Source organism: Heloderma suspectum, chromosome 3 (genome assembly GCF_057233095.1).
Source record: "Heloderma suspectum isolate Gila_16-S chromosome 3, 16-S_ref, whole genome shotgun sequence".
Classification (NCBI taxonomy): Eukaryota; Metazoa; Chordata; class Lepidosauria; order Squamata; family Helodermatidae; genus Heloderma; species Heloderma suspectum.
Genome location: NC_139460.1, coordinates 271,823,477 through 271,836,516, shown reverse-complemented (window position 1 = coordinate 271,836,516; position 13,040 = coordinate 271,823,477). Strand labels below are relative to the sequence as shown.

The 13,040-nt window shown below is 43.2% G+C and overlaps 1 protein-coding gene across 3 annotated transcripts in view; it reads left to right on the top strand.

Annotated features, from left to right (window-relative positions):
• Positions 1-13,040, top strand: part of ATG4B (autophagy related 4B cysteine peptidase) — a 44,123-nt gene that overhangs the window by 13,131 nt on the left and 17,952 nt on the right. For all 3 annotated transcript variants that reach the window (XM_084846998.1, XM_084846997.1, XM_084846996.1), the window contains exons 2-5: positions 3,464-3,562; positions 4,092-4,163; positions 5,355-5,453; positions 6,860-6,961. In XM_084846998.1, coding sequence (XP_084703124.1) covers positions 3,464-3,562; positions 4,092-4,163; positions 5,355-5,453; positions 6,860-6,961 — 372 coding nt within the window. The remainder of the gene's footprint in view (positions 1-3,463; positions 3,563-4,091; positions 4,164-5,354; positions 5,454-6,859; positions 6,962-13,040) is intronic.

Here is a 13,040-nt window from a genome sequence, read left to right as displayed (position 1 = left end):
GCAGACAGCCATCTTGCCTTCTTGGTTTTCTTTTTCTTTCGGATGTTTTTTGTTGCTGCCTCCTGATCAATGTTGTGAACTTCTGCCCATAGTTCTTCCGGGACCCTATCTACTAAATCTAGTCCCTTAAATCTATTCTTCACCTCCACTGCGTATTCATTAGGAATATTAGTAAGCTCATATCTAACTGATCTGTGGGTCTTCCCTATTCTCTTTAGTCTGATTCTAAATTGTGCAATAAGAAGTTCGTGATCTGAACTACAATCAGCTCCAGGTCTTGTTTTTACCGACTGCATAGATGTCCGCCACCTTTGGCTACAAAGGATGTAGTCAATCTGATTTCGGTGTCGACCGTCTGGTGAAGTCCATGTATAGAGTTGTCTCTTAGGTTGTTGGAAGAGAGTGTTTGTTATGCACAGTGAGCTGTCTTGGCAAAATTCTATCAGCCTATGTCCTGCTTCATTTTGTTCTCCCAGACCATGCTTGCCTGTAATTCCAGGTGTCATTTGACTACCCACCTTAGCATTTCAGTCTCCTATAATGAAAATAACATCTTTTTTTGGCGTACTATCCAGTAGGTGCTGCAGATCCTCATAGAACTGATCTACTTCTGCTTTTTCAGCATCTGTGGTTGGGGAGTATATTTGGATCACTGTGGTGTTAAATGGCTTACCCTGAATTCGAATTGAGATCATTCTGTCATTTTTTGGCAGAATCATTAAGCAGAGTCATTAAGTAGTTAAGTCTCATCCCCGCTTTAGGGAAGAAAGGGTTTAAAAGGGAGGAGATGCTGCACACAGTTTTTTCACTCCTTTGTTAAAGTTAAAGTGTGCTTTAAAACTCACTTTAAAGGGGAAAAAAACAAAAGGGCTGGAGCAGAGCAGAAGGGGGTGCCAGGGAGGCAGAGATGAAGCGATGCACAACTAGTATATCATCCGCTGGCTCTGTTCGTCATTTCCTCCCTGTGTATTTCCCCTTTAGCACTTTGTCCCACTTTGTGTTTAAATGTGCTAGGGATGTTACTTCTGAGTAAACTCATTGGCTGTATGGCTTTCCTTTCATGGGAGTTAGTGCCATTGAAATCTGTGTGGCTTACTTCTGAGTAGGCGTGCATAGGACTGCATCCCCTTCAGTGCATTTACTTGGGGTCTCCCTTCTCAGCCACTGAGGAGAAAGGCTTGACAGGTAGGATTTCAATGGATATTAAAAGTGCCTTTGATTGAGCAGCCAGCCAGCCAGCCACTACTTTTTCTTCTAGCCCACCTTGCAGGGTCATTGGGAAGCCAGAATAAAGGGGGAGAACAACAACAGTGCGGGGAGGGGGAGAAGCCAGACACTATCTCTTCTCCTAGCCCACCTTGCAGGGTCATTGGGAAGCCAGAATAAGGGGGGAGAACAACAACAGTGCAGGGGGGGGGGGAGAGAAAGCTAGCCACTATCTCTTCTCCTAGCCCACCTCCCAGGGTTGTTGGGAAGCCAGAATAAGGGGGAAGAGCAACAACAGGGGTGGTAGGGAGAGGCAGCCACCAACTGGAGGTGTTACACCTCACAAGGGGGTGAGGGTGGGGGAATCAGCAAGAGGAGGAGGCAGGAACACTGATGAGATAATCAGACCAACCCAGATGCCATGGAGCCATCAAGAAAATAATTCAGTTAGAGCTGAGTGGAAACAGCACAGAGCCCCAGGCTACAGCGATGATAAGGCCTGTGGAAACAGGAAAAGGAGAAGATGCGATTGGGGAAACATCACAACAAAGCTGCAAACAAAGTGAAGCTGATAGCGTGGAAACACACCACTGGTTCTACACTAGAACCAATGGTTGGGGAAGGCTGGATTAAGGACACTATTTCAGTGCCTTCATAACCCGAACAGCATGTTTTTGAGAACATAGAATCATAGAATCATAGAATCATAGAATAGTAGGGTTGGAAGGGGCCTACAAGGCCATCGAGTCCAACCCCCTGCTCAATGCAGGAATCCAAGTCAGAGCATCCCTGACAAATGGCTGTCCAGCCTCGTCTTGAAGGCCTCCAGTGTGGGAGAGCCCACCACCTCCCCAGGTAATTGGTTCCATTGCCGTATTGCTCTGACACTCAGGAAGTTTTTCCTGATGTTCAGTCGGAATCTGGCTTCCTGTAACTTGAGCCCATTATTCCGTGTCCTGCACTCTGGGATGATCAAGAAGAGATCCTGGCCTTCTTCTCTGTGACAACCTTTCAAGTACTTGAAGAGCGCTATCATATCTCCCCTCAGTCTTCTCTTCTCAAGGCTAAACATGCCCAGTTCTTTCAGTCTCTCTTCATAGGGCTTTGTTTCCAGTCCCCTGATCATCTTTGTTGCCCTCCTTTGAACCCTCTCCAGCTTGTCTGCATCCTTCTTAAAGTGTGGTGCCCAGAACTGGACACAGTACTCCAGATGAGGCCTAACCAGTGCTGAGTAGAGGGGAACTAGTACTTCCCGGGATTGGAAGCGATGCTTCTATGAATGCAGCCCAAAATAGCATTTGCCTTTTTTGCAGCCACATCACATTGTTGGCTCATATTCAGCTTGTGATCGACGACAATTCCAAGATCCTTCTCGCTTGTAGTGTTGTTGAGCCACGTATCCATCTTGTAACTGTGCATTTGGTTTCTTTTTCCTAGGTGCAGAACTTGGCATTTGTCCCTATTAAATGCCATTCTGTTGTTTTCTGCCCAGCACTCCAGTCTATCCAGATCACTTTGAATTTTGTTTCTGTCTTCCAAAGTATTAGCTATCCCTCCCAATTTTGTGTCATCTGCAAATTTGATCAGCATTCCCTGCACCTCCTCCTCCAAGTCATTAATAAAAATGTTGAAGAGCACTGGGCCCAGGACTGAGCCCTGCGGTACCCCACTCGTTACCTCTCCCCAGCTTGAGAAGGTCCCATTGATAAGCACTCTTTGAGTCCGATTCTGTAGCCAACTGTGGATCCACCGGATCGTTGTTTCATCTAGCCCACTTCGAGCTAGTTTGCTCATCAGGATATCATGGGGCACTTTGTCGAAAGCTTTGCTGAAGTCGAGGTATATGATGTCTACAGCATTCCCACGGTCTACAAGGGAGGTGACTTGATCAAAACATGATTGGTTCTAAAGCAGTAGCTATTTTTCTAAGTGGGGTATCATTTTGGGAGTGGGGGTCAGACATCTAGATAATCTTTCTTTCCCTCTCCTCCGCCCCCCCTCTCTGTGTGTAAGTTTCCTACAGAAAAAATTATTTGAGAAGAAAATAATGGTTTGGGTTCAATTCTGGGCAGTCCTTATTTGATTATTTTTCCACATAGACTGATGTTGGAGCCCTATAACAAAAGTTGTCACTTGTTTAGTATCCAAAACACTTTGGTTATTTTGTTGTAATTCTCTTCATCTTTTGTGTTTCGAATGGGACAGAAACCGTAAAACCTGTCTGTGACTATCTTATGTGTTCTTTGTTTTTGAACAGCTACGCTCACATATGATACTCTCAGGTTTGAGTATGAAGACTTCCCAGAGACCAAAGAGCCTGTTTGGATCCTGGGGAAAAAATATAGTGTATTAACAGGTATTTATTTTGCAAGTATGTGAAGTAATGTGAAGAGCTATAAATACTCCAGTCTACTGCCTTGAACCCTGCAATCTCACATTTTCTCTTTGTAGGCTTTATCATGGGATGATGGATGTAGTCTTGATCTTATTCTAACTGCCCTGCCTTTCTGTTTTCTTTCTGAACAAGCACCATGTACTCTAATGAATATTTTTTAGAGAAAGCAGTAATTCTTCAGATATGGATGTTAGGGAATACCCTCCTTCCCTATTTTCTAGATAATTCTGGTCTTTGGGACCTAAAAGTTGAGAGAGAAAGATGCCCAAGATAAGCTGAAATGTTAAAAAGTATTCTTCCACATGTATGCTGTAATAATTTATCCTGTGCCTTTTCTAGTCTGCAGTCCAGAATTTTGATGGGACTAGCTAAAAGTGTACATTTTCCTATTCTTGATGGCTTGGCTTATTAAGTCAGTGACAGTACCACTGAATTACCATGATGCCATTTTCTGAAAGGATATTGACATGTGTTATTTTAAATCCTTTAGAGAAAGAGGAGATCCTGTTGGACGTGACCTCTCGTCTTTGGTTCACATACAGAAAAAGCTTTCCAGCGATTGGTAAGCACCAAGGTTAATTTTCCAGATTATAGTGTAAGTGAGGCTTGCTTCTTCTTGAGTACCTGATTTCTCTATAGCCTAGTGAAGCTTGTGTTGGTTTGTGTCCCCCGCCCCCCCTCCAGTATCTGATAGGCCATTCTGCCATTTGGAGTGTGTAAGAACATTTTGATGCTCGGCTGTATAGGTTTAGAAAACAAATTTACATTTGCTTTCTGGTCTGTTGCTGATATTTGATTACATTTCCAGCATTCATAGAAAAAAAAGGAAATATGCCCCCACCTTGAACATAGGAAAGATTAACAAGTATGGAAATTGCTAAATACAAAGTAAATTTGTTTTGTAGGGGGACTGTATGCTGTCTGGAAGGTGACCTCTCTACTTCTCTTGTTTGTTGCGCATCTACATATAGGTTAAAAAGTGACTGACAAAATAGAGATTTCCAAAAAACACTGGAAGCCAAAGTGGTAGTTCTAAGAATTATGAGGATAGAGAAACTTATCAGGAAAGGGTTATCCTCCATATAAGTATAAGAGTGTATGGTTTTAAAAAATAAATAGATAGGCAAAAATTAATGACAATGAGATAAAGGCATTCAGTCTGTGTATCCAGAAGTTGTCATTTTTTTCTAGTATCTCAGGATTGGATGGCTTATCTGCTGGAAATAGATGTGGTTGTGGTTATATAGGTTTAAACATCTGACAACAGACTGCTCAGGATTTTCTGTTGTGACTCCTGAAATGATTATGAAGATGTGTAATTTCCCCAAGCTACTTTGTGTCATATCCAGGGCGTTTGCATGTTATAACAATCATTTCATAAAATGTGTGTGTTTTTATTTATATATAGTTTAATGTTCCCCTTTGTTTTGATTTTTACCTCTAGTCTACTAAGCTGGAGGTAACTACACAGCACTGGCGTATAGTGCACCAATACAGCACTGGAGGCATGAGTATAGGCAGGGCTCAGTGTGATGCAGTGCAATCCGATGTGTGTTTACATGGAAGTACATCACACTGTATTCTGTGTGGTGTAATCCCCAATAAGTGTGCATAGGGTTGAGACCAAACTGGCTTCTGGGTTCTCCTAGTCCTGTCCAGGTATACCACAAAAACACACACCTCCTATTGGTTCACACTACTTGAGGCACACTTGCCCAAATGGTTAGTTTCTGTGTGTTTTTTCTGGTTGCAGGGGGAACAGGTCCTACATCTGACACTGGTTGGGGCTGCATGTTAAGGTGTGGCCAGATGATCTTTGCTCAGGCCATGGTCTGCAAACACTTAGGCAGAGGTAAGTCAAATGCAGTGATCGTTGGAGGACATGATACATTAGTGTGTACAATAAATTTTAAGGTCCTTTAAAAAGTAATTTAGTTGTTAAGAACTGCATGACAAAGTAGGCTCATTGAAAATATTTCAGGTCACCCTTGGTAGCACCACGTCCTTCAGAATTTATCTTAATATTTTATTATATTTTAATTTATTAAATTTCTATACCGCCCAGTAGCCGGAGCTCTCTGGGTGGTTCACAACAATTGAAACCATAAAATACAACATAAGATACAATATAAAAGTTCAAAAGTTTAAAACTATAGTATAAAATCAAAATAAAAACCAAAATAAAGCCTAGCAGCTGTGCAAAGATTTAAAATACAGTAACAGATTTGTGTTGGATAAATGTGCCACATGATAACCAATACAATTATTTTTGCTAGTGTATCAGCTTGCTTGTCTCTTACAGTGCAAAGTGTTTTTGAGCATGAATTTGTCACAGTGGGAATAAAATGTTGGTGTTATTGATAGTGCTACATGACAGGAATGCAAGAAACACTTAGCTGGAGTGTCTTAAACAAGTTCAAAGTGTCTTTCACTGCTCAGGCCACATTGGAAAAGAAAATGTCTGGAAAATTTGGGATTTCGTGTTCTTGTTTTGGTTAAGTAATCTCCAAGAGTAATTTGGGATTATACTCTTCAATATTCTGATTCCTTTGCAGTATCTAAATACAATATCGTGATTTAAAGTAAGTTTACTGTATAATCTTGCAAAAAAAAATATTTTACAATGAGCACACAGAGTTCTGGTCACTGCACCTAAAAAGGATATTGTAGAATAGGAAAAAGTGCAGGAAAGGGCAATTAAAATGATCATGCTGGAGCAACTTCCCTATGAGGAAAGGATACAACATCTGGGACTGTTTAGCTTAGAAAAAGGGCAAGTAAGGGGAAACATGAGAGAGATGTACAAAACTATGCATGGTGTGGAGAAAGTAGATAAGGAGACATTTTTCTCCCTCACTGATTGGTGGGAGATTCAGGTCAGATAAAAGCAGGTACTTCTTCACATGGCACACAGTTGAACTGTGGAATTTGCTACCACAAGATGTTGTGATATCCACATTGGTGGCTGGCTTTAAAAGGAGATTAGACACATTCATGGAAAGTAAAGATAACAATGGCTACTAGTCATGATGGCTATCTACTACCTCCAGTATCAGGGGCAGTAAGCCAGTTACTGCGGAACATGACTGAGAGGGTGCTGTTGCACTAATGTCCTCCTTGTATGTTTCAACTGTGTGAACAGAATGCTGGATGTGATGGACCCTTGGTCTGACCCAGCATAGCTGCTCTTATGTTCTTAAAACAAATAATGTGTGGAGCTGAGAACATGGTTTTAAAGCATCTCCTTTTGTGTCTTAGATTGGAGGTGGGTGAAAGGGAAGAAACAGACAGACAACTATTACAATGTTCTTAATGCCTTCATTGACAAAAAAGACAGCTACTACTCAATCCACCAAATAGGTAAGATGGTTACCTATGCTGTGTTCATGTAAGTGGCTCACCTACACCTTCCTTGAATATTCTATTGGTAGCATTCTTCTGCTTGTATTTTTCAAAGAAGCCTACTTAAAATGTATTCTTTCTGTATGATAAGAACATTGACTGTTCAGATATAAACTAATGCTTATGAACATCTGTCTCTGTTGCTGTAAATCAGGGATGGGGAATTGGCAGCCCAGGGGTCAGATCTGGCCAATGGAACCTCTCCATCTAGCCCGCCAGCCTCTCTTCCGAGGGCACTTCTCCACTGGTTGGCCCCATTTCCCCGCTGCTCAACTATTTCCTACTGACCAGCTGAGCAATGCAGGATGGGAGACTGCTGCTCAGTTGATTGGCAGGGAAGAAGCTGAGCAGCGGGGAAGAGAGGGCATGGCTGCACAACAGGACTCCACAGCCCTCTCTTTCCCACTTCGCTGATTAGTCCCCTCTTTGCCATCCAGCTGAGTGGGGGGGAAGAAGGCGATCACAGGGGGAGCTATACGTGTCCTCTCCATCTGCAATACATCTGCAGTGAACAGCTGAATGGCAGGAAACAGCTGAGCAGCAGTGGGGGGATCACAAAGGGAGGTTCAAACCACTTGAGGGAAGGTGTGGAAGTGGAAGAGAGAAGGGTATGGCAGAAAGAGTAGAGGAATAGCCCTGCCCTCTTTTGGCTGTGATGCAGCCTGCTGCCAGCTTTGGCCCCATCTACCACTACTCACAGACCCGTCCACTGCTATTATGGGTCCTCTGACCACTTTTCCCCAAAGGAATACAGCGCTGGACTGGAAAAAAAGGTTCCTCACATCAATTGTGAATGAACAAAGCAGCATATGGGGCTGTTCACACAGCTCGCTAACCCACACCGAGTGGTTGTGTGGGTTGTTGTTGAAGTGTAGGTTGTTTGTTGATCCATTGGTTAGCATGCTGTCTGAACCAAGGGCGTCGTTATTGAAGAGCCCACCTGGGCACGGGCCCTGGATCTTTTTTGAGCTGTGCCCCAGATCTTTTGAGCTGTCCTAATTGCTTTTTTTTTTTTTTTTACATTTTCCCATTGACTTGCATTGGAAAACAAAAATGGCCATATCTTTTTTAGTTTGTATGATAAATACATGGCATTTGGAGGCTTGGTAGCCCCCATGGAACTGATTGAATCTGCCAAATTTCAGGGAGTTAGGTCCAGTGGTTTTTGTGCTAGTTACAGGTAAGATTTGCTATTTTCAAGAAAATCTGTCAAAGCAAAGACCTATATTTTTTTTGTGCTTCCACATACATGCATGGAATTTTGGGGACCTGGAAGCCCTTATAGAGATGACTGAGCCTGACAAAGTTCAGACAGTTAGGTCTAGTGGCTTTTGTGCTAGCCACAAGTAAAATTTGCTTTTTCCAAGAAAATCTGTCAAAGTAAAGAGCTATAATTTTTTGTACTTCCACATAAATTCATGGAATTTGGGGACCTAGCAGGCCCTATGGAACTGACTGAAACTATCAAATTTCAGGCAGTTAGGTCCAATGGCTTTTGCGCTAGCCATGCGTAAAGTTTCCTTTTCTCAAAGTCTAAAACAAAAAGTAAAAACTGTCAAGTCACCCAGGGATCCTAATCAGAAGGTGTTTAAGGTGACCATTAGGAGGTCACTATCCCTAATCTCTGGTGTAGGGTTTTTTTGAGGTGCAAAAAACTTCTCTCCCCCTACTTTTCTTTTCTGCTCTTACATGCCCACTGTTGTGAACTTGCCTGCAATGAAATTTTGAAGAGGGAGAAGGAAGGGAAGAAAGAGCTCCATGTGAAATACTGGTATTTCACACAGCATCTGATTTTACTGCCCCGAACTGGAACCTTTGGATTCTGCAGACGTTTAGTGGCTTCAGTACAGCAAAGAATCCAGTCAGCCTCCACAAACTTCTTTCTCCCCCTCCACTTTAGTTTCTCCTAAATAGCTGTAGGACTCAAATAATCCCAAAGGGAGGGTTAGGACTATGTGGCGTCATGATAAAGAAACTGCTGGGGCTTTTAAATAGGTTCTACAGTTTTAAAAAAGCTAGAAAAAGCCCTCAGCCACCTCACCTCATAAAGTTCATTTAAGTATGTGCAATCCTTACAAACCCTCCACAGCCTCCTAAATTCCTCTGAAGTACTACCTCTCTGAAAGGAGCCACTTGGCTTAGGGAATTCTCTCTACCCCCCAGCCCCGCACACATTTCCAATCACCATTCTTCTTTTCTTCTTCCCTCCCCTGACCTGTTCTTTCTTTCTCTTCTTTATTCCACCCAGAGCATATCTTGGGGAATTCTTAAAGAGAATTCTCTTTGGCGGGCAAGAGACGTTCTGAACTGTATTTGACTTTATACAAACAGACAAGAGGGTTGGTTTTCTCCTTCTCACTCAAGTCTTTGAGAAAAGTGGGTTCACATGGTTGCAGAGAAACGAAACTGGGGCTGTTTTGTTTGTCAGTTGCCATTATCCAGCAATAGAAAAGGCTGTAGCTCAGTGGTAGAGCGCATGTTTGGTATGCAGAAGGTCCCAGGTTCAATCCCCAGCTTCTCCAGGTAGGGCTAGGAAAGAATCCTGCCTGAAACTCTGGAGAGCTGCTGCTGCCAGTCAGTGTCAACAGTACTGCGCTAGATGGACCCAGGGTCTGACTCAGTATAAGGCAGCTTCCTGTGTTCCCATGAACAGAAAGCTTTAATAAAAATAGGAGTTATGGGTTTATTTTTTATGTGGAGGGGAGATAAATATTGCTAATTTATGCAATCCTATGTATGCCTACTGAGAAGTCCCAGTATGTTTAATGAGGATCACCCTCAGGAAAGCGTGCATAGGATTCCAGCACAGGTTACTTTTGCAGGGAGGTTTGCACCTTGATGTTCTGCATGTTTACTCAGAAATAAGTCCTGAGTTGTGAGCATGGTACTGCAGGCTTAATACAGTGCCTACCCAATTCCATCTAATGAATTGACTACCCTTTCAGCTCAGTCCTATGCATGTTTTGTCATGTGTGGGTTGGGGGTTTTGGTGAGGGAAAGGCACTTAGTACATGCTCAGAGTTTCTCCATAACTGAGCCCTAGTTTTAAAAATAGACTCATTGGCTGAATCCTGATGAAGTCTTGGCACACATGAAGTTATGGGGAGGAAGAGAGCTTGTGCATAGAGATGAGTTGCACAAAACAAGACGCAGGACAGGACATAAAAACTTTTCTGTTTTTATGAAAAGTTGCTGAAGGATGGTAGGATGAGGAGGGATGGTTGCATGGAGGGGAATAGAATTGGTAGGGGGAGAATGCAAGTGCTCAGTGGTGAAAGAAGAACATTCTGCACATGCTTAGAGGCAATCTCTATTTAAGAACATAAGAAGAGCCATGCTGCATCAGACCAAGGTCCACCTAGTCCATCATTCTGTTCACACAGTGGCAACCAGATGCCCATTGAAAACCCACAAGCAGGACATGAGTGCAATAGCACCTTCCCACCCATGTTCCCCTGATGCTAACATTAGTGAAATGTAAATACATTCTAGTCATTCTAAATTAGGGATGTACGAAACGACTTACCTGGTTCGTTTCGTACATCCATGGGGAGGGGGGGAGGTGCTCCGTCCCTCCCCCCGAAATCCTCGGCGGCTGGCTGCGCTCCGTGGCGACTCCGCAGAGCCGCCAGCCGAGGCAGCCGGCAGCAACATCTAGCCACTGCTGGGCTGCGCAGGGACGCAAATGGCGGCCGCTGTAGCCGCTGCCATTTGCATCCCCCTTTTTTTGTTTTGCTGTGATAGGCTACGTAAATACTTACGTAGCCTATCACGGATAACGCAGGGACGCCATTTGCGTTCCTGCGGAGGCTGTGATAGGCTACGTAAATATTTACGTAGCTTATCATGGCAAAAAAAAGGGAACACAAATGGCGGCAGCTACGGCAGCCGCCATTTGCATTCCTTTTTTTTTTCCCGTGATAGGCTATGTAAATATTTATGTAGCCTATCACAGCCGCCGCAGGAACGCCAATGACATCTCTGCGTTATCCGTGATAGGCTACGTAAGTATTTACGTAGCCTATCACGGCTAAAATGGTGAAGCAAATGGTGGCCGCAGATGCGGCCACCATTCGCAGAGCAGCACAAACGGCAGCAGGTGAGTGCTCCGTTTCACGTGCCTTTCACGGGGTAGGGGGGCGGGGGGCTTTGTTCCGCCACGGGTTTCAGGGGGCCGAATGCCAGGGCATTTGGCCTCACTGAGATCCGTGGCAGAATTCTCCGCCATCCCTGTTCTAAATTAGAATGCATGTATATCCTTCAGAAACTTTGTAGGTTTCTTGCCTGGGGGACACCTCTAATGACCTGTGCATTTTCATACAAATTTACTAAAAAACTGTTGGGGAAGGGGTGAATGGAAGGGAAAGCAAATCACTCCCTCCCCTAAACTGGAGTACTCCCCTTCCACATGAACTGCTGCACCTATCCTTCTGAAACTTTGCTGGTTTCTTACTTAAGGACAACTGTAAGCTGTCTGTAATTTTCAGAACAATGTTCCACAAGAAACATAGGAAGATAAGTATGTCCTCTTTTGGAGACCTCAAAATGTCAAGGCCAGCCTTGCACAAAAACCCTTGTGGCTATCATTCTGAAATTTGGCAGACATGATCTCCTCTGATAGGGCAATGAATCCTGAAATTTTTATCCAATTCTTCCAAGGAATTAAAACGTTATTGGCAGTTCCCTTTAAAAGAAAATCAAAATATAATCCCTGCACCTATTTTTCTGACATTGGGCAGGTGTAATCCCCTTCTAGGGGGCTACTATGCCTGAAATTATCCAGTTCTGACCAAGAGAAAGAAGTTACAGGGTTTTTTTTTTCCAATTTCCCATGGTAGTCAACAGGAAGCATAAAGACTCATTTTTCTAAATCTTGACTCAGGTTTGGTGCTGAGCTGAAGTGGTCCAACTACAAATTGGCCTGAGCAGAAGTGGGATGTTTTCCAAAGTGCTGAAGCGGGGTCTGAGTTGAAGTGGGGTGGAGGGTCAGTGCACACTTCTTATGTATGTATGTATGTAATCTATACATGCACGCAAGCACACTGCATGCATGCCCCCCCATATATATATCTTTATATATATATATTTTATATAAATTAGATGTGGGTCAGTGCACACTTCTTATGTATGTATGTATGTAATCTATACATGCACGCAAGCACACTGCATGCACGCCCCCCCATATATATATCTTTATATATATATATTTTATATAAATTAGATGTGCGCTTAGACTCGTGTGTGTGTGTGTGTGTGTGTATGCAAATTTGTGTTATGGGCCTGTGCCCCCGATCTTTTAAGAACCTAGCAACGCCCCTGATCTGAACCCAGGACACTTTCCACAGGGTGGCTTGCTAACCACATAGTGTGGTGCGTTAACCACCTTGAACAACCCAACAGCAAACCATGGTTCTCAAGGTGGCTTGTTCAAGAAAAATAAGCCACACTGCATGGTTAACAAGCCACCGTGTGAAAAATGTCCTGGGTTCAGACAACATGCTAACCCACAGCTCAGCAAACAACCCACACTCAACTACCGAGTGTGGGTTAGTGTGTTGTGCGAACCCAGTCATTGTTTGTTCAGTTAAGAAGGAAAGGCCACTGTCTACATTTTGAAAAAGAAGGTAACATGGTAATGGCAGTGATTCAGATCTCCTGTTTTATGGAACTAGATGATGCAGGGTGGCCATTTCAGAATAACACTTATTTCTATAATAGTGAAATCCTATACATGCCTACTTAGAAACAAGCCCCATTGAGTTCAGGGGGACTTACAGCCACGTAAGTGTATATAGAATTGCAGCTTAATTCTTACAAATCTGTGTGTGGCCTGAATTTTACCCTCATAGTTCATGCAGTCAATACTAGACTATGTGTAATTATGTTATATTCATTTCCTAATGGATATTCTACATTTTGTGCCAGAGAAGAAGTCTGAAGTCAAGATACTTTATTCTGCAGAGCAGGATAGTCTGCAGTGAGTTAGACCTTCTACTCTTCTTCAGCTATAACAGTGTAAACAAGAGCTCCTGGCATA